The sequence below is a fragment of the Caretta caretta genome, chromosome 1 (assembly GCF_965140235.1).
Source record: "Caretta caretta isolate rCarCar2 chromosome 1, rCarCar1.hap1, whole genome shotgun sequence".
NCBI lineage: Eukaryota > Metazoa > Chordata > Testudines > Cheloniidae > Caretta > Caretta caretta.
Genome location: NC_134206.1, coordinates 346,551,319 through 346,578,731, shown reverse-complemented (window position 1 = coordinate 346,578,731; position 27,413 = coordinate 346,551,319). Strand labels below are relative to the sequence as shown.

Genomic DNA, 27,413 nt, shown 5'->3' with positions numbered 1-27,413 from the left:
GACTGGTATGGCAGGAGGTGGGATACAAGATTGGATGGACTAATGGTTTAGTGCAGCAGAGGGCAGCCGACTGGATTTAGATGGACCAATGATATGAACCAGGATGAAAATCCCTTCACTGAGATGCAGCTGAAAGAGCTGGTTCACCATGTGACCTGAACTGACTGCCATTTGTAATGGAGGTGGATCAGACTGACCCTCGTTTCCCAAAGCTAATGGAGAGACCTGAGAAGGGGCTTTCCCTGCACCCGGGTGCATTTGATTGTTCGCAGTGTTTGTGGGCAGGGGGGTGGGTTGGTTTTACAGCAGTCACTCTGAGTTGTTACTGAGCCGGGCCTGGGATTGGTGCGACACAAAAAGCGTTAGCCGATAGTAGGGCCCAACCTGACGTCGGCAAATCTTCCCGCCTGCATGGCTCTGAGCGGGCTACCCAGTGCTGCCATGCCCTCTGTGGTCGTGTCTCCTTGTGAGACAGTAACACTCAGTTCACCTGCATGGTACGGCTCTGATTTAGACTTGTTCTTTCCAGCCATACAGAGTGTGGAGGCATCTCTTAAAGGACTGGGGGGGTGTCTCTGTTAATGTTCTTTAAAGCCCCCCCATGCCCTTTCTCTCAAATCAGTCAATAAGTAACATGCAGCAGGGAAAAGGCCCTTAGTTTTCCAGGCATCAGCACTGCTGCTGTTTCGTCAGGTGAATTTCCTGCCCTTGATTTTATGTTTCCCTTTCTGCTAAAGCTGAGATTTTTGTTGCCCTTAAGAGATGGGCCAAGGAAGCAGGGTCTGGGTCTGGAGTAGGCCTCTGGTTCTGATCCGAGGAGGGAGGATATAGGTTGGAGGCTGGAGTTTGGACTGTTTTCATGAGCACTCCATTCAACTGATGAAAATCTGGCAAGATCAGGTTCCCTAGGAGGTTTTAGCAGCATCTGAGTTTGGGGTGAGAAAGTGGGCTCCTTTGGATTTGGGAATCAAAACAGCAGGGGGGGTGTTTGACTACAGTGGGGTTCCCGGGCCTCATTAGTGGCAAAATCTTACTGAGGTGTCTCGCTGAGCTAGGGCCTGATCCTGAGAGGTGCTGAGACCCCTCATGTTCCACTGAAGTTAAAGGGAGCTGATGGTGCTCAGACCTCATCAAAAGGCACAGAGTGTCTTGCAGAATGGGCCCTTAGCTGTGATCTCCTGACTTGATGGCAGTCTGAGTGCATCCAAAGGCAGAATTGTACCCAGTGTGACAGGGGAAGGACAGAGTCTAGTGTGGGTTATTGGAGAGAGCTGACTATATCCAGGGGTGATATCGCATATAAAAAGAAGACTGGATAGGTATTTTGGATGACTTCATATGGGGTTTACATATATATATATACATGTAAACCGCATATGAAGTCCTCAAAAATACCTATCCAGTCTCCTTTATAATATATCTTGCATGATGGAGAGTGGAATGGGTTTCCTTGGGGAGAATGCCTTTTCTCCATCTCATTGGTTTGTTGTTGTAGGGTTGCTCTTCCGTGGCTGTGCTCATGTTCGCTTATTACCCTGGGGTCACTTATAACTCCTGGGCTGCATGCGTGGTGGCTTGGTGTTGTCAGACTGCCCAAGAGGATCGAGGGATGCACCCTGGTTTGTTGCTCTATGTGGCCGATTCGTTGCTTGAAGAAAAGTCATCTAAAGAATGCCATGAATTTTGCAACCTGGTATAATAAAGATATAGTTCATAGTTTGGGTCCTACCTGCCAAGACTGTGTCACCTTTAAAGTAACTCTTCAAATCACAGCTGAGCACCGTGTTGTCTCCTGCCGTAATCCTATATCTTTACACCTGTAGACTGCTTGTCCTGAATTCTGCATTCATTTACCAATTCCAGCAGCATCTCATCTTAGCCATGGTGGCTTTTCAGCCACCTGTGTAGCAACATCTTTGAGTGGAGCTTTATTACAGTGGGGCAGTGTCATAACATTTTAATAACATCTAGTCAACATGGAGACAAGGAGAGAGACTCGGAGCAGCCTTGATTGGAAAGTGGGGGCGGGGGAGGAGGGAAACAAATTTCATGCAGCAGAAAGAAAAGCTAAGAGAATGCATGTCAAAAACCAAATCTATTTCCCTCCCGACCAAGGGAATTGTCTCCTTTGCTCTATTTCACTGGACAAGTGGCTCAAAGGGATGAATCTGAAGGAAAATAGCAACTTTAAGACAAGTTCTGTATACATAATTTCTCCAAGAGATCAGGAAACGGAAATAGCAAGCAGGCATAATTAGGTAAGTATTCTCCATTAGAAGGGGGAAGCATCTATCAAGTCAATTTCCATTTCCTCTTCAGTGCACAGTCTCTGTACTTTGCATGCATGATTTTTCAGCCACTCCAGGTGGTGGTATTTGAAATCGGTACTTTCTGAGCTTGAAGTAAATAATCCTAACACACGGCACTTCTACAGTGCCTTTCATGGGAGGTGCTCGCAACACTCTACACCCAGTAAGTGAGCCTCACAGCATTTCCAGGCGTGGGTAGGGATTATTGTTATAGATGGCACAGAGTGTTAAGTGGCTTGCTCAGGGTCACATCTTGAGTCAACTGCAGAGCCGGGAACAGAATCTAGGAACACTGATTCCCACTCCCCTGCTCTGGCACTAGGCATGTTTCCCCCCTATCCCCATCTGCCACTGAGTGGTAGGTGACTTTGCCTCCCGGACCAGTCTCGATACAAAGGAAGAGTTAAAAACAGAGACGCTGCAAGAGAGTACAAAGTGTGTTAGAGCTCAGCATAGGGGGATGTAAAGTGTACTCTGATTTGCGTGTGATGTTTTAAGTCTATAACATCCAGAAAACAGCGCTTCTTGATTTCCCAAAAACCCTTTAAGCAATGGGACCCTCCCCAATTTAGAAAGCCTTGTTTGCTTTCCCTGTTATGCCCTCTATTGGCTGTGAGAATAACAGGTCCAAAGCGTGGACTGCAATTATGTAGCCATCAGCGCTTGATTACCCATTTTTGCATAGATGCTGAGATTAAGAACTAGCCTCTAATAGAATCCTACATCTCCCCCCCACCAAGCCCCTCCTGGGCCAGCTTCTGTAAGTGGTGTTATTAAGGGCTGTCAAGAATTGCTGTCATTGGCACATCTCCATGGCTGACACCAGGCAGCCCTCAGCCTTTGATTCATCTTGCGAGATGAATTCGTGCACACGTGTGTGTGTGTGTACAGTTGGCATATATCTGTATCTGTTTGGGTCCCCTTTTATTTTTTTTTAATTTAGGATAAAGAGCCTGACCTGTCCTGACCCAAGCTTTGGAGGAAGGGATCCTAGCTCTTCATTTCACACCCTTCCCAGTATCTGCCCTGGCTCCTTTGCAGCCGTGTCATTTAGAGGGTGATACCCCTGAGATGGGTGTCCTTTGAATGACAGTGTCTCGCAGGGGATCTGAGGTGTGAGGGGAACTGGTACCAGGAGTTTCCTGCTCCTCTCCCTCCCACCCTCTTGTGTCTGAGGAAAATCTTTAGGTCTCAGCTTTGCCAGAAGCCCCTAAATTAGCGGCAGCAGTTAGTTGTGTTGACCTACGTTGTGATCCATTCATCTCCCCATTTCTTCCAACGTGCTCTGGGCAGGGGAAGTAAGCCATGCCAGCTTTAGACCTCAGGCAGGTTATTTGCCCTGCTCTAGCTGGCTTGTGTTTTGGATGGGTTTAGCCAAGATCCCCACACGCTCCCCTCCCACCTGAGTGGGAGTATCCGCCCCATGGCGCACCAGCTACGGCTGTCGCCCCGTGGTATTGACACAGACTACAGCAATGGAAGGGTTTTCTGTAGTAACCCCACCTCTCCAAGTGACCGTAGCTAGGCTGATGGAAGAATTCTTCCCTCAACCTAGCTGAGACTATGCCAGGGGTCAGGGAGTGTAGCGGGGTGGATTTTTTCACTCTCCTGAGCAGGAACTATATTGACTTACGTTTTAAGTGTAAACGAGGCCAGAGGCTGCTCTCTCCCCGACTCCATGCTGCTACATAGGTGAGTACCATGAGCTGGCATGCAAGAGGGCATGCTACACCTGCTTTTTTTCACTGGCACGGGGGTCTAGCATGCAACTGGGCCCACAAGGAAGAAGTTCCTTAGAAACTAATGCAATTTAAAGCTGGAATAAAAAGCTTTTCCAAGCTGCAGCTTTATTTGGGGCCCTCACCCCATTTCTTTTGTGATACAGGTGGCTCAAAAGGTTCCGTATTACAATAGACAAAAAGTCTCCAGACCCTGCTTTGTGTGCCTCTGTCTTGTTCTCTCCTGTGCAGTCTTATTGGATGTCTTACTATACCACCCGGAATTAGCCTCTTCCCAGGGTCTGGGTGTTGCTGTGGCTAATGCAGAAGGTTATTGCAACAACCGCATATTCGTAAGCATGGAAAAATCCACCCACTCAGGAGCTCGGTGTTGAGAGAGCGTATTTGAAACTGTAGGAAGTATTGCTCTGTGCTCAGAGCTTGTTGTCTCTTTAGAGGTCAATTCCTTAAGCCGTTTGACTCATTCTTGGGTTCCTAATCTGCCTTTTGTAGCACAGATACTCTGGAGGCGATTGACTAAGGGTCCCTCACCTTCTCCCAAACCCTGTGCCATCCACTTTGCTGCATTTGGACTTCCAGGATTACAGAGAAATTGTTCTTTTATGTTATGTAAAGTAATTCCCCTGGATTCAGGCTGTGTGCCAGCTCTTGTAAGATGGCTGGGGGACAAGTGAGCAGAAAGTCAGGATGGAGGCAGTCCGCGGGGGGTTTATCTCTGAGGAGAAGGCCTGTAACAAGTAGCAGAGAACTCCTCTAGCCTGGAGTTCAATCCAGCTCCATGGCCCTGGTTCTGACCTTTCCAAAAGCCCCAAGCAGCCAGTTTATAGCCCTTACCCTGAATCTGCTCTCCGGGGAGCAAAGGGTTAACACCAGTCAAGCTACTCTCCCCCCTTGCACTGGTGCTCTGGAAGGGCTGTGAAGCCACTGGGAGGTGTAACTCCCAGTGCAGGTAGGCAGATAGGCTTTATCTCTGCTCGAGCTAGCCCTGAAAACCGCCAGCACGTCTGTGGTAGCAGCACGAGTAAGTACGGAGGGGGTCGGGCAGAATTGTACTGGAATGGTTAGTTCATGCTGCCATGGCCATGCTGCTATTTTTAGGCTCTGGCTGAAACAGAGAGAGCATGTGTCCATCTACCCATGCTGGGAATTGCCCCTCTCAGCTGCTGTGTAAAGACAAATCTAGCGCCAAGGCCCTTGCCCGTTCTTTAGTTGCGTTGTGGCATTGCTCAAAGGCACCAATCAGGATTGTGCTGTACAAACACCCCCCCCCCCCTTGTGTTAACACGCACACACCTGGCAGATGTGGGGACTAAAAGTAGTTGATGTACCAACTAAACTCAGGCGCTCTCTATCACCTCTGCTATCTTTGAACTGTTCCTGTCACAAGTGTTCACCAACATGGCTTCCACTGGCAAATCCTGCCCTGCCACAGCTATTGCCTAAGATTTTCAAAAGCAAGTAATCATTTTGGGGGCCTGATTTTCAGAGGGCGGGCGGGCGCTCAGCACTGTCTGCAAAGCAAGCCCCTTTAAGGAGACATCCAAAATCCCAACTCCCTTTCGGGCACCTTGGCCATTGCTGCCTTGTATTTCTTTTCTCAGTTCGGTTTCCTTCCCCTTGTCAGGATCCAGCTATGCAACATGTGGGTCGTGGAAGGCAGGATGATCAAGCGAGTGCAGATTCATCAGAAGAGATGAATTTCCATAATAAATCCAGATCACGTAGGCCGCCTCTGCTTTACTTTTCAAGTCCCTTTGGGGGTGCGGTATGCTGGAAGTGTGGATGCAGAGTATGGGGGAGAGGAAGGGATTATTTTTGATTTCTTGGTGCTGTGTAGAGAGACTCCATTCTGATGTCCTAGTTTTCAGCTGCAGCAGCATTTGCTCTTCTGCACAGGCCAGACCAAACAAACCGTCAGTGGAGTGTTACTTTGTTTCCTGGAGCCAGTAAGAGAGGGAACTTTCTCTACCGAATAAGAGAACTTTTCTAGCTGAAGAGAGCTCGTTTGGTGGGGCGAGGGCAGGGGTGGCATGATCAACATTATGCACCAATGGAGAATTGTCCTCTTACTGTTCACCCAGTGTACTACACAGAAACTCTTGAACCCATGTATTTTATGGTTTTGATCCCAGATCATCACAGTTAAATGCGTAACTGTGTGCACCATAGCCCCTGTACGCAGACAGCTAATGGGGAGTCTCCCTTTGCTTGAGCAGTAGGGGCATGTGCTTTTGGAGCAAGGGCGAGATCTGAGTTTGGGCGTACAGCATGGTAGGAGCTGGGATGTGGGATTGGATGAGCCAATGATATGGTCTGTATGACAGCTGCCATTCAGTCTAATTATGTACCACTAGTCTATATCTTTCTGATAGTGAGGAGCAAGGCAGCAGGACCCCGGGTTGCTCTGCAGAGGACTCCATGGTTCTATTTCTAGCTTTACATTTGTTTTGCTGATTAAGTTTATTTTTTAAAACTAGTAAGGAAGCGGCACTTACGGGGAGATGTTCTCCATGAAACTGCCCCTGGTGTCGCAGCACCTTTCCAGCCAGTGCTGTAGTCAATTAAACAGTCCTGCCTTCAGGAACAGGTACTGGATTTTCAGCCCCAACACCTTGCAGCCTAAGCATGAGTCTTATAGGGGTTAACTTTTGAAACTAGAGCAAACTGCAGAGCTGCTTTCAGATGTCCTCCCAGTCCTGGTGTTTGCCGGATAATACTCTAATCCATCCGCAGCCACCTAAGACTCCCCAGCTGTCACTAAGCTGCATATCCTGGCTCCTCAGAACTTCACAGCAATGGCAGGAATCGAACTTGAATTCTCCTGCCCCTAAACAAAGGCACTCTATGGACTGAGCTAAAGGAGGATCTCTGTCAGCAGTAGGGAGCTTATGATTAAAGGTTAATCAGTTCTGATTGCATCCCGCAGAGGGCAGTGGTACAAGTATTTGTACGCGCACACTCTATAGCTGTCTGTCTATCGATCTATCGATCTAGCTGGCTTATTACAGCATTTGGCAATTATACAATGCTCTGCATCTTCAAATCACTTTCCAAGCAGTAGCTACAGAATCCCACACTCCTGTGAGGTAGGTGAGGAAGTGTCTACTATCCCCACTTTGCAAAGATGGGGAAAGTGAGAGACAGAAGTGATGGGACACTGCAAAGAGTAATTCTGCACTAAGTATACTGCGAGGAACAATGGTGCACATGGAATAGATGACCTAGTAGTTTTCTCTCTGTCCATCCCTCTGATGACCTTTCTAATGTGCCCATCACCAGGGTATCTGGGATCCCATCTCTAATTTCTAGGATTCTATGCATAGGCGCTGGAGCTAGGGGTGGTGCCACGCTCCCTGGCTTGAAGTGGTTTCCATCATATACAGGATTTGCAGTTTGGTTCAATGACTCTCAGCACCCCCCACTATACAAATTGTTCCTGCACCCCTGATTCTGTGGATGAGGAGACACAATTCTAACATCCCCCACTTCGAAATACCCCTCACTTCATGCACAACTGCCCTTCAGGCTGTGGGTAAAGCAGAGATGGAAATAGCAGATGGTGTTTGGCTCTGGATCCAGTTTGTGTTCGGTGGTGACATTTTGGTTGCACCTGAACAAGAATGGGAAAATAAGCAACTTTGTTCTGATCCAGATCTGAAGTAATTTATTATCTTGGATCCTGAGATTCAAACCCATAACCCTCCCTTTCACCTGAAATCTGAAGGGGCCTGGATTAGTGGTCCTGGTTTTGGCTTGTCTGTGTTATACCCATCCCCTTTGCAAAGCTAATCCTTTGCAGCTATAGATCTTCACTAACAAGGCTCTGTGAGTAGCTAAGCAATTACTTCGCCCTAGTTGCGGCTGCTGTAGAATGATTGTTGATAGCACCAAACGTCTGGATGTGCAAACAAAGGACCAGATTCTGAGATGCTCTGAGCCCCTGCAGCTCCTGTTGATGTCTGAGGATCTAACCGGAGAGGATATCTATGAAAGGAGGGAGAATCCACTCTCTACAGATGTGCTTGGCAGCGCAACAAGCTGCCTGGAGCGTGGCATTGTGAAGGCCGTCCTGACAGCAGCTCATTTAAATGTTTGCTTGTGTGCGGAAGGGCGCATTTAAATCCAAGAAAGCTTTAGTGGCAGAACAGTCGGACGAAGCAACCCCTGGTGGAGCTGCCGCGTGAGCCTCAGGCCTCTTGGCACCTTATCACTGCAGGATGCCTTGGCAGCATCTATTCAAACTCTAAATTGAATGCAGTGACCACTGAACTATTTAAAGTGCTCTCAACAATGGATCTCGAATGTGTAATGTGCCTATTCTGCTGGCGTTGGCAAAGTAGTTATGGGGTGGGCGGAGTAAGGTGTTTTTTATGTGAATTTATAACCCCAGGAGCCATCAGAATGAGCATATTTATAAAACACGCAGGGAAGGCGATTATAATATGTGGACCTGCACAGGCGGGAGATCTGTGTTGAGAGAGCGTGCGTATAAAGTGCACAGCTGGGAGAGCAGTCTTGTGGATTGGGCACTGTGCTGGCAATCAGTAATGCTGCTCCCTGCTTGGCCACAACCTGTCCTAGAACCTTGGACAAGTCACTTTGCCCCTTTTTGTCCTATTTAGATTGTGAGATCTGGGAGGCAGGGGCTGTCTCTCGTTAACTGTTTGTACCCTGCTTAGCAAGGAGGCGTTATCTGCTGGGTCCTCCAGGTGTTACTGTCACACACACAAATGTATTAGTTTAACTGGGGGAGAGTCCAAATGTGCCATCAGGCTCAGAACCCCATTGTGCTGGGTGCTGCATGAACACCTAGGAAGAGACAAGAAACTAGAGTCTAAATCAACACAAGATGCAACAAGTAGGTATAACCAACACTGGGGAGCAAGGCTAACAATAACACACAAATGTAGGCTGGCTCCGCACAGCCTGATGGTTTCAAATCATTTATGTGGTTTCAAAATCTAACTCCCCCACCCAAATATCAGCCATCCCGCCTTGTCCTGTTTTTGGCTATTCTCAGTTGGCAGTTTCTTGTAGGCATTGCAGGAAAAGTTGGTCTTGAATAGAGGTTTGAAGGAGGACAGGGTACTGGCCTTACAAACAAGGTTGGGGAGGGTGTTTTATGCATACAGGATATATATAACTCTGTGTGTCTGTACATTCAAGTTCCAACCTCAAACACTCAAAGAAAGGTTAGGACATACCAGGGTTAAGATTGTCTGTCTGTGCAACTTTAATTCAGCTGTGTTGTGTGTGCACACGCATTATGGTATAGTCTTTAACTCCATAATCACATTACCCCTCCCCCCCTTTTAACTTTCTCTTACTGTATTGTTTTGTATGTAAATTCCTAAGTCCTTTGAAAGGCTAACTGGAAATTCCCCTGTCCTCTCATCCCTCTATATTCCAGTCGGGCTAATTAACCTTCTCCATGCTGTGGTCCAGGCACCAGCAGGGGGCATGTTAAGAGCAGAGGAGAGACTGTCTGTCAGTGCTACTATGGTCCCTGGCTGTTGGGAAGAGCAATTGTAGGGAAAGTCCTGCTCTGTCTCTGAAACCCTGCACCGGAGCATGCTCACTTGCTCTGTTGGAGATGGCGCACGCACAGTCCGGTCAGCGTATCAGAGCTTTGAGGGGAGAGAGCATGCTCAGTGCATATGTATTCTTCAAAGAATTTATCTGCCAAACTCTAACAAGCTTCTACTGAGTGTATTCAAACAGTAACTTGGTCAATTGGACAGATTTTCACAGGGAGGGCAAAAGGCACATGTCTGATACCAGAGTGACCCCCTGCCAAATTTTGGTCCTGGATCCAAAGCATGGAGGTGCTAGAGCTTCTCATAGAAACGTGTTTGTTTTTGTTTTTTTTTTAAATCTTACAACTGATGCATTTTCCTCTAATTTTGTCCTCTGAAATGTCTGAACTGTTTTTAGTAAAGCTCTCCCTCCATAAATTCAGCTCTGGAGGCAGATGCCCAACATGAAAAATTGCAGCCCGAATGGTTAAAATTTGGCAAAGTTATGCGCTACTGAAAACAGGGTCTAATAATGGAAAATGTTAGGCAACCTTAAATATAGGCGTTGCTACTTGTGCCACTTATAACACCCCTGAAAGTTCCTGCATCACAGTGTTCACATGAATTGTATTGATCTGCACAGAAATATATATAGATAGGTTCTCTCTATTATACTGTAAATATGCAGTATGTGTGCACATAATATATAAATTGATCACACACACTATCGATCTATAATCTCTCATTAGCTTGTCTGTATCAGTATAGAAAGTATTGTCTCTTGTTCATATTTAATCCTACCTACATCCCTGATGTCTATTCCATTAGTATCCTGAGACCAGAACATAGGACCCAGGTCTGTAACCTCAGTGAAAGTGCTGTCCAGGCCAGTAAGAATAACTGCCCACTGGCATTCAGACCCTGTGCTGTAGCTGGGTTTGTTCTTTTTTACCTTTGGCTTGATGACTTAATGGTTTGTCGGAGAAGCGAACTTTTAATAAGATTGTAGCAACTTGTTTGGGGAGACCCTGCTGCTACACTGGTCGTGTCCTGGGGCCTCTACCTGCCTTCCTCCCTTCTGTGAAATGGGGTAACGATAGCGTGGTGTTGGACATTAAACGTATTGAGCCACATCAGCCTTCTCCCCCTAAATACCCGTGAACAGAGTAAAACAACAGTTGAGTCCCTGCTTATCTGAGCTGCCCAAATAGGCTTATTATGGCTATCAGAAGACCACTTAGAGTCAATCACCCTTGCCACTGCCTGGCTCCGAATTGCTTCCTAGCAGGAAGCCTCTGCCAGCACAAGTACAGCACTCTCCATTACACTTTACTCACCTCATTTCTCCTGCAACTTGGGTGACAGCTGCACTGCCTTTGAGGTTAATTGTGACAAAACCCAACTGAAGGGAAAATCTGAAAAGCGTTTTTGTTTTTTGTTTTTTTTTATCAAACCCGCCCTGAGGAAAGGTCCTTGAAACGTGCCATCTCTTGTTTGCTTTGGCCTCTGATATCCTGCTCTCTGGGACTTTATCCCAGGAGCTCAGATGAGGGTCAACTTTGCTATAATTTGGCAAGAATTATTTTGTTTAGTGGCATTGTACTATTTGTTTTTAAGTATATCTTTTCTGAGCCATAATTTCATTCAGTAGGAGAGCCCCTTCCTGCGCAGTTCTAGTAGAGCAGCCAAATTGGGCTGGAGTTTGGAGCAGCTTTTCATTTAACCTGTAATAGTGCCTTGACCCAACAGGTCAGAGCTCCATTGCGCTAGGTGCTGTACAAACACGGAAAACGACAGTCTCTTCTCCAAAGAGCTTACAGTCTAAACGACAAGCTGGGCAGGTGGATGAGATGAACAAGTGGATTGGGGCAGAGAAAGCAGGCTGACAAAAATAATAGTATGTGACTTACCATGAAATGTATGGTGCATCCAGTAGTGATGGAAATATCACACAACAGTGTATCTGGCAACATTTTTGCATTCCGGGTCCCAATCCTGGTCAGAACTAGGCAATGCTGTGAAAATAAAGCAAGCACAAGGAGATGCTAAACTTTTTCTAATCTCAGACGTAGTGTCCACCATTTAAAAAGTCAGCATTTACCAATCGTTACCACCAGGGGTGCTGGAACAATTTTTGTAGTGGGGGTGCTGAGAGACCATTGAACCAACCTGTAAACCCTGAATATAATGGAAACCACTTCAAGCCAAGGGGTGCAGCAGCACGCTTAGCACCCCTTGTTCCAGCACCTGTCGTTACCACCAAGTGTTATCGGAGATGTCCTTGGCATTCCCCTACATTCAGAAGAGGAGAATTTTGACTTTTTCATGCTAATCTTTGTATGCTGAGTTCAAGTTCTGGGTGAAGACTTGGGATAGTTCAATCACCTCTTCTTTATAACATAACAGTCTTTCCTCCATGGCTCTTTTGCTTTATATAGAAACGTGGGGCCAGTGAATCTGTGGTATCAGATCAGGCCATTAGTCCTGTCAGATCACCAATGCCCAATAACTGATGCTTCAGAGATAACTGGAAACCCTCTCTAAGTTGGGCTTTGGTCTGATAGTTAATGCACTGGACTAGGGCTCCGGAGATGTGGGTTCAGCTTCTCTCCTCTGCCACAGACTTCCCTGTGTTACCTTGGTCGAGTCACTTAGTCTCTCTGCCTCAGTTCCCATCTATAAAATGGGGATAATAATTCTCCCACCGGTTGTCTGTTTTTTGTCTATTTAACACAGTAAGTTCTCGGTGTTAGGTACTGTATAGATGGATATAGAGTGAGAAACAGTCTGTGCCCTAATTGGATCCTGATCTCAGTTGGAGCCTCTATACTCTATAGTGGTAAAAATGGATTGGCTAGTTGTGCTGTGGGTGACCTTCCACCCTGCCTGCTATTCTAGTGCTGAGTTAACCCAGCTCTTCCTGGCTCTGCTAGTGCCCCTGATTACACCCATCCTTGGCCCTAAACTCAGCTCTATCCGTGCACCCCAGTGCTGCTGCTACTCTGCAGCCTTTTGCCTCTGCCCGTGCATCTCCGTCACTAGTTCCCCTGCACGTCGGCGGTAATCGGGGAGCAGGCATCTCCTGAGCAGAGGTGGTCAGGGGTGCTGAGTGGGGAGGTGGTTTCGTGAACAAAATGGGATTAGATCAGGAGATCTCCAAGTACATATTCAATTCTGACCTGGGCCAGCATTCTCTGGCCTCGCCTTCTCTGCTTTCTGAATCCGCAGTGAAACCCGAGACCTGGAAGGCAGGGAAGGCTCCCCTGATTTTGTTGCACGCAGTTTTCCCCACTCTAGACAGAAGGCCCAAGGCTACCACAGCTCGTGGGGTTTCTCCAATCGCTGAGGCAGTAGGGACTTGTTTCATTGAGTAAATAAATTGGTTAGTCTCTAAGGTGCCACAAGTCCTCCTTTTCTTTATATGATCTGAGTTCCTCTTGTGGCTGCATGGAATGGAATAGCCGATGACCACAGTCTCTGTGGTTATGGACTTATTTACTTGGTTACAAACTTACTTGGTTTCTCGCTGCCAGGATTTCAGGCAGGCAGCTGAAATATGGTTTGTGTGTTATGGGGTTTGGCACACTCGCTGATTACATGAGTATAGACTTCTGCTAGAGACTCGTGACTTCCTGATCTTACTAAAATTACAAAGGGGGAAAACATCCGCCCACCGGCACTAGACTGCAACGGCAACCTTGTCTACCAGCCTGAGCCAGCATGAAAAGAGCTGCTTGCTGAGTCATGGGGAGGCTGTAGGTTTTCTGAGTCAGATCCTCACCTTCTGCTTCCTTGCTATTGTAAGTGGGGGAATGGTTCCGCTATTGTAGGGAACTTTTCTGGCTTTTGCACTACCCTGGTGAGGTGGGCTAGTGAAAAGATTTGAGTTTTTGCTTTTACTTTCTTTACCCAGAGGCCTTCCTGCCCTTGAGGACTTTTCTTTTACTTTCCTGTTTGGCAGAGTCCTTGTAACCCCAACAAGTCTGGGCCCAAGATTCCTGGGGGGCTCGACCCCCAACCTTGCTGTGGTCACCTAGGACAGGGGCTAGGGTGTCCCCACTCCGGGGTACTCTCTCTGCACTGGGCACTTCCCTGACCCACTGATTAATACATACAAGTTAAAGCAAATGCAAGTTATTTAATTAACAATTAATTAAAAAAAGAGTAAGGAAAAATGGGAAAGGGTTAAAGGAAACACATCACCCCGCTCTGTGGCAGGGAACATCACAAACAGGGTCTCTGGAAAGTCAGGGCAGTTCAGTCTGTTCCTTGTAGGTTTCAGGCCTCCTTCTCCGGCCCTGGCTGTGCTGCAGGGATGCTGCAGGTTGGACACTTGCTCTGGAGGTGGCCACACACCTCCGGGCTTTGGGTGGTGGGACCCTTCTTCCCAGCATCAGCTCCCCGTCGGGTTAAGATCCCCCTCCCAGTCTGGCCTGCAAGGACCCTTGGCTAGGGGTGTATCTGCCCAGGGTTTCCCCTTGGCTGGCCCCAGTTGCTCACCACACCCGGCTCCGGCTCCACTCCGCCTCAGCACTGATGCTGCTGCTCTGCCTCCAGCCCCCTGGGCTGCTTCTCTGGCCCCGCTGGCTCTGTGGCTGTGGCTCTGCTCCCAGCACAGGATCTGCTCTCCCTGGGCTGCTTTTTTGGCCCCATCTGCTGGCCTGGCTCTGTTCCCTAGCTCAGCCTGGGCCCCTGCTCTCTCCTTAGCTCGGCCCCACTCTGTCTGATCCAGGCAATTCCAGCTCACACCGAGGATGGGACCCCCCCTGGCCTACTGACTCCCTGATTAGCCTGCCCGCCCTGTCATTCAGGCTGACCTGGAGCATTGGTCTCGCCCCATTGTTCCTGGGGGGCTGTCAGTCTCAGCGTCCTGATTTCCCATAGACCCTTCCCCTTTTACTACTGGGAGCTAGCCAACCCAGACACCCCCACTGAATGTTAGTAAGGGGGCAACAGTCCCCTTATACTATTGCTGGGAGAGTAGTGGTGTCTAGGAAGTGCTGTTCAGTGCTCCGAAAGGCTAAGGTTGCTGGGTTTGGCTGCTTATCTGAACCTCTTTGGTTGGGATGGAAATCCTGTGAAAGCCTGCCATGTACTAACTGTCCATGTGGGCCCTGCCGCCGTGCACTAAAAGTTCCCTGGCACGCTTTGATCTACTCCTGTTTGAAAGTGGTGTAGATCAAAGTCCTCTAGAGAACTTTTTGTGCGTAGCAGCAGGGTCAACAAGGACAATTAGTGCGCGGCAGGGATAGTGCAAGACAGTCTGCAGCAACCTGGCATGTAAATCTAACTGTTCATATAGACAGGCCTTTGGACTGTCATTTCTTTGGGGCAAGGATTGTGATGATCTGTTTGTACAAGGCCCCCATCTTGATCTGGGACCTTAGGCATGACCATAATACGCTTATTAATCTCTCTCCTTCCTGCCTTCCCAGTGAGGATCTCTAAGAACCGTGTATTCGCGAACTAGTGAAGCCTAACAACAGCCTTATGAGGTACTGCAGCCAACTATCTCGCTACTGCAGCCAACTATCTCGCCACTTCATGGAAGGGAGATCCTGAGATAGGAGGTGATTTGCCCAATGGCTCATAGTGAGTCAGTGGTAGAGCCTGGAGTAGACTCCAGCTTGCCGCTCTGTCCCCTAATCACCACGCTGCTGCTCATCTCTGCAACTGATCTTGTTTCCAAAAAGGTGCCTTCCGAAAGTTACGGCGAACAAGCCACCAAGGTAGTCAACCTGCTCTGGTGGTGCAAGGCTATTCTGTCTATTTGAGGTATCTATGCGGCCCACGTTAGTGTGATATCTGAGCACCTGACAGTCTTCAATGCATCTATCCTCCCAACACCCCTGCGAGGTAGGGAAGTGAGGTACAGTCAGAGTGACTTGCCCAAGGTCATAGAGGAAGTATGTAGCAGAGCAAGGAATTGAACCTAGGTCTTCCCAGTTGTGGGTTAGTGCCTGAACCACTAGACCAGTGGTTCTCAACCTATTTATTGTTGTGGACTACATATGAGGCCCCCCCAACCCGCCTCCCAGATCCCTATGTCCAGTGCCCACCTCCGCCCACAGCCCCTCCACAGAGTGGAGCCAGGAGCAGACTCCACTGCAGGGCTGGGCGGCAGGGCAGCTCTGGACCCCGCTGTGTGGCAAGGCAGCACAGGGTTGGCGCCCTGGACCCTGCCACACGGGGAAGAGAAGGGAACGGCAGCTTGGGCGGTCCCAGAGCCCAGCCACACAGGCCCTGCGGCCTTTAGCACGCAGCTAGGCTGCAGCTGTGTGCTAATTGGGCCGCATGTGGCCCGCGCGTTGAACTGCTGCACTAGACCATCCTTCTCTGGTCGCCACAGTTTCCATCCTTACTGGTAAGACACCGTAGGTATTGTATTTTTTTGCTGTAGTCTTTGTGGAGAAAATTCCCTGAGGGTCACAGGACCACTCCAAACCTGACAGCTTTCCCTTCCAAGCATGAAGTGCGCTGCTGTGACCTCCCTCTGCTGATAGAAATCCAGAGCGCATCATTCATAAATGAAAAATACAAATAAAGTCTGCATACAATTTTTCCCCTTTGGAGAAGGAAAGGAGCACACATGACCGACGGTAATTGCATCCCTCCGTGATGAACTCTGGAGAGGGCTCAGATTCCGAGGTGATGGGCACCGTCCAAGAACCCAAACAGAATAGCCTTTGTGATCCATGAATGCCGTGGTGCATAGCTGGTGCTTTAAATGCCTTGGGAGTAACCCACTGCAGAAGTTAAGCTCTCTATTTAGGACAAGCTGCAGGTTTTGCTGGGATGTGCTTTTTGCCACAGGCTCACGAGAAAAGATGCTGTAAAGTGGGGTCCCCTCAAAGAGAGAACTGCCTTCAATTTCCATCAGGCAACAAACAGACTGCAAATTCAGGGAGAAAGGAGTTAGCTGAAGTTAGAAGCCGGTCTTTGTTGGGGAGTTGTTGACAATGTCCTTGTATGAGTTCTTGCTCTATGCAAGTTTCCAAAGAAAAGCCTCTGTCCATGGTAATCAGGGTTTATTAAAAGAAGCCAGGAAAATGTTTAGCTGAGATTAAAGGGATTGTGTAGCTGCACTTGGTGCTGAATTGCTTCACAGTGACTGTGTTGCTGGGAGCCTGCCTAGTCAGCATACGTGTCCGGCCTCCTGTGTCCCGGGAAATGAATAGCTGTGCATGAGTGGAGCAAAAGTAAACAGTGGAATGCACTGCCAGATTAGTGCTGGGTTTCATTAACTGCTAAACCCATACGGCAGGCATCTCCTAGCAGAACTGGGCACAGGCTTGAAGAGAACTCGCTGGATAACTCTGGTCAGGCTGTGTCACAACCTGAGACCTGACTCACTCTCTCTCTCATTTGAGCCCAGTTTGGGGGCTGGAGTTGTTGGATGAGAAACCCCTTAACCCCTATGTTTGGGGGATGGTGTTTCATTCATATCCTAGATTCAAACTTGTCCTTTGATTTTGGCACCTAGCTGATCCCGAACCCAAAGGGGTCTGTCTTGGCCCAGTGCAGCTGGAATGTCATCAGTGATTGTTCTGGCAGAGGATCAGCCCCCAAGGGGCCCAAATCTCTCAGCTGATCTTTCACAATCTCTGTAGTTGGATGGGACTATAATCAAGATCCGTTGATCTCATCTGTTTTCCACCTGTTCATAACAGAAGCGGGTGCGTGTTACAAAAGGAGGAATGTTTAATCTCCTGTGTTTACCCCAGGGGGATGATCCAGCTGTGGTGGGGAAGAGATTCGCGGCAGGGTTTACAGTAGCGGTCAGGGTGAATCACGGTCGGTCTCCAGCATGGACTGCTTTCAATCTGGGCCCCTCTGCAGCTTGTGAAGCGAGTTCAGTCTTTTGTGTGACCTTGGTGCTTCTGAATCCGAATCCAAACCTGAATTCTCTCCCTGCTTTGGCTTGGCACTCACCCCAGCCTGTGCGCACTGCTCCAGATTCACATGCCAACCCCTCGCCCCCACTGTGTACTATCTGCTTTCGAATCCACCCTCTCCTTCCTTGGACAAAAGGGAGCTTGTTTCATTTTTCCCCATTGAAACTTGCTGCGTTTTGAGGATGATCTTAACATGCCATGCAATCCTTGTGTTGTAGTTCAAACATCACATGAGTTGCAGGTAACCCTACTGCATCTAAACTTTGCCCTCACCATGGGATGCGCTGACCTCTTCCCAGGGGGCTGCATGCTGTCCTGTCTTTGGGATCTCCCAGTAGAGGTTCCCGAGGAGGGGCCTAATGGTATCCTCTAACCAGGATGAGACTGAACATGGGGGGCAGATTGTCCTGCTTCTGCTACTGTGGGGTTCATCCACCTTCCTCCGAAGCAGCAGGTACTGGTCTTTGATGGAGATAAGACACTGCACTAGATGGATCTTGGGTCTGGGCCAATCTGGCAATTCCTAGGTTCCCAAGCTTCATTTTGATGCACCATGTAACCTCTGCTCTGGCGCAGCTCCCCTTTGGGGTACAGAAAGGGAGAGTGATAGCTTCCTTTCCTCCCTTCTCTGGCACCCCATGGAGCTCATGGAGGTTATGCAGGATCAGGACCACGTGGGCCTAGAGTGTGTGGCAGAGGGACTGGCTGCTCCGTCCAGTGGTGTCATCCAGGAAATACTGTGAGCTGTTAGTGCTGCTGGATGCCTCATTAGGTCTCGCAGTGTCCTCTTTGCTCTGGTGTGGGTGGGGCACGCAGTGGTAGGTCAGTCCGGCAGAGCAGCATGTACAGGCAGCTGTCCCTGCCCTGAGGGGATGCTGCCGAAGAGCCTCTGCAAGGGGCACCATGGAGAGTTTTCATGGAAGAGGGCAATCTGCCTCACCCCAGTTGCTCCAAAATCCCTTGGGGGTGAAGAAGCACAAAGAACTCCTCTCTGATTTTTCCATTGAGCCCGGTGCATGCTGGGACAGAGCTTTGGGGGTATTGTTCAGTGCTATGTGGATACCCAGGCAGCGCAGATGTGATCAAACTCAATACTGCATCTCCGTGTCTGAGCTGAGGCGCAATCAGTAACTTCAGATACGGTGCCTGTAATTTGCATATTTTTTTCAATGTGGACTACAGATCCCAGCATGCACTAATCTATCTTGACCGTCAACTTGGATCAAGATAGAGCATTGCATGCTGGGACATGAAGTCGCCACAGGCCACACCTTCATGCTTAGGCAAATCCTTAAGTGCAGGCTGCACTGTAGATCTCTGCATGAGGCTGACTTGGGCTTTGGGTTTTTTGTTTTTTTGTTTTTCCCAGTAAGCAAATAGATCAGGGGGTTCTCAAACTTCATTGCACCATGACCCCCTTCCGACAACAAAAATGACCCTAGAAGGGAGGACCAAAGCTTGAACCTGGCCGAGCCCCACTGCCCTCGGTGGGGTGGGGGAGCAAAGCTGAAGCCCAAGGGCAGGGGGGCCTGTAACCTGAGCCCCACCGCCCAGGGCTGAAGCCCTTGGGCTTCGGATTCAGCCCCAGGCGGTGCGGCTTGGGCTTCAGGCCTGGGCCCTAGCAAGTCTAAGCCAGCCCTGATAACCCTATTAAAATGGGGTTGTGACCCACTTGGGGGTCCCGATCCACAGTTTGAGAACTGCTGAAATAGATCAAAGCCTGAATGCCAGATCTCATTTTCTGCTCCCTTCTTATCTTTTGTTTCCATGTTTATGTGTTTTCTAATCAGTCTCGTTCAGGCCCTGCAGAGTGACAAGCTGGGTATTCTTACTGCATTGTATTGTTTCTGTCTTCCCAATGGCTGTAATTTCACCATCCCCCCATGTGGGTGATAAGCATTTTGAGATGCACAACTCTCTCTCTTTCTCTCTGGTGCCTAAGATGTAGCAGGAACGCTGCCCACTCTCTGCTCAGTAAATAACTAATTACAGGCATCCGTGTCTCTGTCCTATGCTGTGACAAACAGACTTTTTTTTTTAATAAACCCAAACAATGACTGTAGCACACAGAGGCTCCAACAGAGATTCGTTCCCCATTGTGCTTGATGCTGTAGATACACATGGTAACAGACAGTCTATGCCCGGAAGAACTAAGAGTATAAGGGGACAAGACAAAAGGTGGGAGGAGAAACAGAGTGGTAAAGGGATGTTCCCAAGGTCACAGAGCAGCTCAATGGCAGAGTCAGGAATAGAACCTATATCTCCTGAGTGCTTTCAGCCATTGTGTCCCTGTGCCTAGCACTCCCTCTGTCTCAGTACATCAGAAGTTCACCCTTGTCAACATTCCTTTCTTTTATGAATCTCTCAAATCACTAAGCCTTGCCTGCCCCTCACACTGCAATAAAGAAATCAACCAAACCTCTAAGGCAGAACCTCCCCCAGGCCAGTCTGCCAGTGTTTCTCCCTCCCCGCTCCCCCCCCCAATCTGTTTAGATGATCAACATCTCAGGCCAGGGGCTTGTTCAGTGATTGGAAGGGCAGATACTTGTCAGACTTCTCCCTGTATGTGAAGACTTTCCCCCATGAGTCTCGCTATTTTGCAGTGCACTTTATACTCTGTAACAAGTATTTGTGGCATCTGAAAGTCAAGCTGGGTTCTTTCTGGCTTATGCCCCCAAGATTCTACAGGCTGGCGTGTGTTCTCCATAACCCCTGTGTAGCCAAGTTATTTTCAGTCGGCTTGTCTAGCTGCTACGATGGGATGAATTTTCCTTTGCGTTTGGACCTTAGTTCCCTGACCCACCAATGAGTTCTGTATAGGTAGACCTCACTGCAGGACTGGGGCCTTGGTTAACAATGCGGTGATTGACACGTGAGTCACCATAGAACCTGTTTCCTTATCCTGTAGCTGTTCTGACTTTGCAGGGCTGAGAGAGGGGGGAAAAAAATAAAAACTTCCCTTAAAAGAATCTTTTCTCCTTATGTATTTCTAGTGCTCCAATTACCCCGGTGTCTAGGCAGCCATTAGAAACACAGATTGTAATTCATAAGTGACCAGACCTAGTTTTCGGGGGCACCGGGTGACATTTCAGAACACTGGGTCCAGCTTTCTCCTTTGAAAGAGTCCACCCTTGAGCCAGGAGCTGAAGAGGTATCGCTGCACAGGGACAACTTTTCCCATCGCTACTCTATCCATCATCATAAAGATTATTAAAAGCCCTGCTTACAGACCTGCATGACTGGTCGGCTGCAGAGAGAACTGTTTCTCACTGATGAGAGAGAGAGAGAGAGAGGGAATCTCTTGAACTTTACGTAAACTTGATTTTAAAAAATATTTGTTAGACCAGAAGGACAAAGTAAACATGCCTTAAGTAAACTCAGCATGACCTCTGCCCAGGATGTGTCAAATGCAGCAGCTGGGAAATTAAACCTGGGGGCGGGGGAAGAAGTACAACTGTCCTGAGCTCTTAGCTGTTGTGAGATTTTTGCTTAGATCCGAATTGCGTAAATACTCTGAAAAGTGACTGTGTGATGCCAGATTTATTCCTTCCGTGTGGCTTCCTGGTCAGATCTGATCAGCTTACAAGTCACAAGAAGATGGGCTAGCCCAGTGGTTCCCAAACTAGGGGCGCCGCTAGTTCAGGGAAAGCTCCCGGCGGGTTGGGCCGGTTTGTTTATCTGCAGCGTCCACAGGTTCTGCCGATCGCAGCTCCCAGTGGCCACCGTTCGCCGCTTTTGGCCAATGGGAGCTGTGGGAAGCGGTGCAGGCCGAGGGACGTGCTGGCCGCCGCTTCCTGCAGCCCCCCTTAGGGGCTTTCCCTGAACAAACGGTGCCCCTAGTTTGGGAACCACTGGGCTAGACCCTCAGGTGATGTAAATCTTTGTAGCTCCATTGATGTTAGTGGATTCAGACTAGGTGTTAATCTAGCCCAGTGGTTCTAATTGCCTTAGCCACCTTCAACTCTCTGGGATCTGGAAATCCTGCTGTGTTCACCTTGCCACTTGCAATCCTTAGCACCAGGTCTCACCACCCTTATTTCAAAATTAACACCATTTATATCAGTGGAATAACTCAGCATGAGTAGGGGTGGCAGAGCCTTGCCCTTTGAGACGGGTTCAAAAGGAGTTTTGCTTCTGGTCCTTATAAAGAGAGAAGGGGCATTTTGTGGAAGTCAGACCCAGGCTTTGACCAGCCTAATGTTCAGGGGTGTGTGGTTTGTGACTGTCTTTGATTCGGAGCCTGCTCTAATGGTTGTCCGTAATAAGGCTTTTGCACTCAGCGCTTAGTTGAAAGGTCTGCATGTGATGCGTGAGCCAGAATGGAATCCAGATCACTCTCCAGTAGCTGTATGGGCTCTGCAGGACTCAAAGGAGCTGAACTGGTTTTTGTTAAATAAGCAGCTATGAAGAGAAGGAGGTGCAGTTTCACAGGTCCCGGCTACGAGACAAATGCAGCTATGCCAGGGAACCCAGTAACAACGGAGCTGTCTCCAAATGTGGCTAAAACAGGGTTCTGTCTCCGGGCAAAGAGGGGAACTTAACTGTGTGTTTAAAACCTATGGCAATTTACAGCGGTCTCTTTAAACCTACACAGTTAAAGCACCATTCAGCGTTTACAGTGTTGCGGGACAATGGTGTTGGGAAACCCCTTTACGTGCATAGTGTAAACAGGCTAGAAGGACACTGAGTGCCAGTATATGTATCCTCTTTGGCTGCACTAAAAACTGCAGCTCAAAGGGGTGAAACGGAAAGGGTTGGGTTCCCACTGGGGCCAAACAGAAAACAGTTTTCTTTCATGAAAGATTTCAAGGTTTCAAAATTTTGGTTTCATTCTGATGCAGAAGAAAAGTTCCTGCCCTATCTGATTTAGCAAGGACCTAAACCTAGGTGTCCCGTGTCCTAGGTCAGGGCCCAAACCACCAGGCTATACAGTCAGTGTCTCTTTCTGGCTCTCTCCCCTCTGGTCCTATGAATATTCAATTTATACTAAGTGGAACAGCACCAGGAGAAGAGGGAGGGAGGGACACTAACTCTGTCAGAGAGAAAGGGTGGTTAAGGCACTGAGCTTGGCTACAGAAGATCTGGGTTTAATTCCTATCTCTGTCACCCATTCCTTGGGTAAGTCACTGAATCTCTCTTCTACTCAAGTTTCCCGTCCGTAAAAAGGGGATCATAACTCATTCTGTCTTGTCTGTTTGGACTGTAAACTCAGGTACTGGAACTATATCCCTGTATAGTGCCTAGCACAATGGGACCCCGTCAAAGCCAGGGTTTTGTAATGCAAATACTGGTCAATATCTGTGGCCATTAACCCTTTTACATTGTTTGCTTCCAATGCATTTCTCTATTGTGTTATGGTGTGTGGCTGGTTATTAATCTGGCATGAGATTTCTCCCAGTCTTTTCTTTCCAGGAGGGTTCCTTTGTGCTGGTTTTATACAGAGAGATCAGAGATGAGAAAGGGGTGATTAGCAATTAAATATTCTCTGAGGATGGCATGGTTTTGAAGGAGGAAGTGGGGGGGAAAATACTCCATAGTAATATACTTTTGTTTTCCTCTCCCTTTGCTTGCAGGACAAAATCCGCTAAGGGACTTTGAAAACGCTTGCCGCTCCGCATCCTCACTCCCTTGGGAATACAAAACTTTCTAACTATGTCGGCAGCCATGTGGATATGGACTTGCCTGATTTCCCACCTGCTCCTATCTACCATGATGCCATCCCTTGCTAGGCAACAGCCACCTCATCCAAAGAGGCCCTTTGCCACTTTCCCCAGAGAGCAGGCAGAGGGGACTTTTAACCACCTGGTGGTTGATGAAAAAACTGGGCACATTTACTTGGGGGCTGTCAACAGGATCTACAAACTCTCCAATGACCTAAAAGTTCTGGTGACCCACCAGACTGGTCCAGATGAAGATAACCCAAAGTGCTATCCTCCCAGGATAGTTCAGACTTGCAATGAACCCTTGACTCTCACTAACAATATCAACAAGATGCTCCTGATAGACTACAAGGAGAACAGGTTGATCGCCTGTGGGAGCCTTTACCAGGGGATCTGCAAGCTGTTGAGGCTGGAGGACCTCTTCAAGCTGGGAGAGCCCTTCCATAAGAAGGAGCATTATCTCTCTGGGGTAAACGAGAGTGGCTCTGTTTTTGGAGTCATTGTTTCTTACAGCAACATGGATGACAAGCTGTTCATCGCCACGGCCGTGGACGGCAAGCCCGAGTACTTCCCCACCATCTCCAGCAGGAAGCTCACCAAGAACTCCGAGGCGGATGGGATGTTTGCTTATGTCTTTCATGACGAGTTTGTGGCCTCCATGATCAAGATCCCCTCAGACACGTTCACTATCATCCCTGACTTCGACATCTACTACATCTACGGCTTCAGCAGTGGCAACTTTGTCTACTTTCTGACCCTGCAGCCTGAGATGATCTCCCCGCCTGGCTCCACCACCAAGGAGCAGGTCTACACCTCCAAGCTGGTCCGGCTCTGCAAGGAGGACACAGCCTTCAACTCCTATGTTGAGGTGCCCATTGGCTGCGAGAAGAACGGGGTGGAGTACCGGCTTCTCCAAGCAGCCTATTTATCCAAGGCAGGTGCCATCTTGGCCAGGTCCTTGGGTGCCAGCCCAGATGACGATATCCTCTTCACAGTCTTCTCCAAGGGGCAGAAGAGGAAAATGAAGTCCTTGGATGAGTCTGCTCTGTGCATCTTCATCCTGAAAAAGATCAATGACCGCATCAAAGAAAGGCTTCAGTCCTGCTACAGGGGAGAGGGGACCTTAGATCTGGCCTGGCTCAAAGTCAAGGACATTCCCTGTAGCAGCGCGGTAAGTCACGTGTTTAACCAGCCACACTGAGCTACTTCATGTGGCTGTTTGTACCAGGACAGTGTGGCCTACTGAGTAGACCAGAAAACTAGGAGCTGGGACTGCTGGGTTCCATGCCAGGCTCTGCTACCAACTCACCATGTGACCACTTTGTGCCTCAGTTTCCCCATCTGTGAATTGGGGAGCATAATGCTTTCTTACCTCACAGGAGTGTTGTGATTGTTAAAGAATTAGTGTAAGGTGCTCTGAGATATTCGGAGGGAATCAGCCTATTTACTTTAGTTGTTGTTCTACAAAATAATTAATTAGGGATGAAATTCCACCTCCATCCAGAAGACCAGCACAAATTCTATACACCACTGAAACCCTTAAGGTGGCACCTCTGCTTATGGGTGGAATTTTACCCCCAAAATCTTAATTTGAGGTAGGGTGATCAGATGTCCTGATTTTGGGGTCTTTTTCTTATATAGGCTCCTATTACCCACCATGCCCTATCCCGATTTTTCACACTTGCTGTCTGGTCACCCTAATTTGAGACAGAGTCTAAACTAATTTGCACAATGAGATTTGCTACGATATGGCTTGATTATTATTATTATTTTTTTAGGGGTCTGTAACATAGGCCATTAACCCACGGAAGTCCCCAATTCCCCATGCAGAGCCAGTTCTACAATGTTTGTGCACCAAAAAACAATAAGGGAATAGCTTGAAGATCAGTGCTATATGCCTCAAGATTCAAGGGGAAGATTCAGGGTGGGGGGCGCAAGGTGCTTGGGTTTATTCTGCAAATAAGCCAAAGCATCCTTGCGTTGCCTGATGGTGCAGGCTACGCTTGTTGGGGTCTGCCTCAACCCAGGCAGTGTATTGCAGCCTTTGATATGCTGTACCGAAATCAGCAGTACAGCGTGTGCTGCATCTGGGCTGCATGTAACAGAGCGCCGTGCTTTGGTTTTTCCGTCTTAATTAGCTCCATCAAGTGAGAGGCAAGCTCAAGTCTGAGCAAATCGAGAATGGAAAACACAGAGTGCTTCCCCTGGCCCCCAGTCGAATGGCGGAGCTGGAAAGTGAGCACTTAATTTGTGCGTGGGCTTGCACTGCTGAGCCCTGGCACCTCTAGGCTTGGCAGGCAGTTCATAGTCCCGGCACCTCTGGGCTTGCTGGATCAGTTATGAATGTAAAATAAGTGCTTGAGCCCTGGCGGCTCTTTCATTACAAACTAAGCACTGTGGAACGCTCCCCCACCCCCAGTCAAATGGCAGACTTGGAATGCCTCCTCTTTGATTCGCACAGTATCCACTCCGCTTTCATCCGGGCCATTAGCCATTTGGTTCAATGGCAGAGAAGTTTAGTCTGACTTAGTTTCTGTGGGTGATTTCCCTATTGGCTTAGGCCACTGGCAGCGTAAAGGGGGGCCTGAAAGTGGGCAAAAATTCCATCTCTGCGCCTGGTAGAAAGAGGCCTTGGTGTAAATGAGAATTGGGCTGTCTCTTTGAGTCGGATTCCTTCTGCCCATTGGAGCCAAAAGCAACCCTCCCATTGACTCCAGTGGGAGAAGGATCAAGCCCAGAGGTACAGCGCCCCTGGAGCGCTGCAGTTTCAAAGAGCTGTTTTTAGGTTGAAGCGGAGTACTTTCTGCTGGGGTTACTTGGTTGGGCCACTAAAGCTCCCCACATAGGGGTATCTGCTGCCTGTAGACTTACTACCAAACTCCCAGCACGACTCACTGCAGAACTCTGAGACAGAACACGGAATCGCGCCAACCCCATCATTTCAGTGGCGTTGATAAGCCATGAAAGGGACTGTTAGCTCTCTGTGGTCCCTATAATGAAATCTTGATGAAAACAACTATTAAATTGCATAGGAGAATGTGAGCAAAGAGTTGGAGCATGGCCTAGTGGTCGGAGCAGGGGACTGGGACTCTGTTCCTTTCCCAGCTTTGCTGTGTGACCCAGGCGGGGAAAGCTGCCAAAGCATTATTGTGCTCAGTCTCTACATCTGTACAGTGGAGATGAGCCATCCCCAGCGTGAGAAAGTGCATAGAGAGCCCCGAATGAAAGGCACGATTCGGAAGAGTATTAGATTCTGAACCCTTAAGTTGAGAAGCACTTTGCTCTGTTGATTTCAGTTGGCCGCCCCTGGGAAAGGTACTAACTCCTCAACTTAAATACAGCTGGCAGAACCCACCCCCTCAGCCTGGAAAGTGTAGCCTTTCAATAAGTGGAGGTGGCTGCTGAGATGTCTGGGATAGACGTCTCACTAGGGCCTTCTCTCCATGGGTGATTTGCCCCCGTTACAGCCCTTGTCAGCCATCCACTGGCACGGCTGCATGGTTGCAGGTGTAAATGTATCCGCAGAGTGGCTTTGCCTGTCAGCACAATGGGAATTGAAGGGTGGCGAGCTACCCTGCTGCCTCGCCATCAGAAACTGAAATCCTCAGCCTGGCCAAAGGCCTAGGCTGGCCGACGGGGTGAGTGGTGAGAAGCTCTGGGAGTGTTACAGTGAGACTGACCGAGATTAGGAGGACCTGCTTGGGCTTTTAAGAGATGTGGTCAAACATAGGTCCTGATTTTTTTGCTATTCTGTAGTAAACAAAGAGTTCATTCCTAAACTCTACAGCAATAGCCCCCCACGCTGTAGATAGCTTGCCGTGAGCTGGAGTGCAGGGTATGGCTACTCTGGCCTCATGTTTTTCTAATAGGGCAGCAAGCAGTTAACAGAAAATCCGAGTCCCCCTCCCCGTTTGTGGCTGCTTCCGTTTTCTTCCCCGTGCAATGTTTGTTCATGGCCACGACCAAGTTTGTAGAATCTTATCTGCGAGCCATCCCGACACGCGGCACTAATGGACTGCAGCATGCACACAAATAATTACAGAGGAGACTGGGAGGAGTGTGCTGTACTTGACTGCTCAAGCCAGTCAGAAGGCCTTGCTGCTGAGCCAGAGCGGCAGCTGTGACTGCTGGCATCAAGTGAAATGAGCTTTGAGTTGGTGACTCAGCTGGCCTGAGTGCACCGAGTCTCATGCTCATCTCTTGGGTAGAAGAGGCTGGGTCTGAGTCTCTCTCCAGCTCCTGGCTCTAAGGCTTGGGCTGGCCTGGCTTGCAGAGTGAATTGAGGCAAAGTACT

General features: G+C 48.7%; 1 protein-coding gene across 2 annotated transcripts in view; it reads left to right on the top strand.

Annotated features, from left to right (window-relative positions):
- The window catches only part of PLXNA4 (plexin A4), a 634,448-nt gene that overhangs the window by 12,742 nt on the left and 594,293 nt on the right, over positions 1-27,413 (top strand). For both annotated transcript variants that reach the window (XM_048836698.2, XM_075124565.1), the window contains exon 2: positions 23,033-24,290. In XM_048836698.2, coding sequence (XP_048692655.1) covers positions 23,112-24,290 — 1,179 coding nt within the window. In that variant the 5' untranslated portion in view covers positions 23,033-23,111. The remainder of the gene's footprint in view (positions 1-23,032; positions 24,291-27,413) is intronic.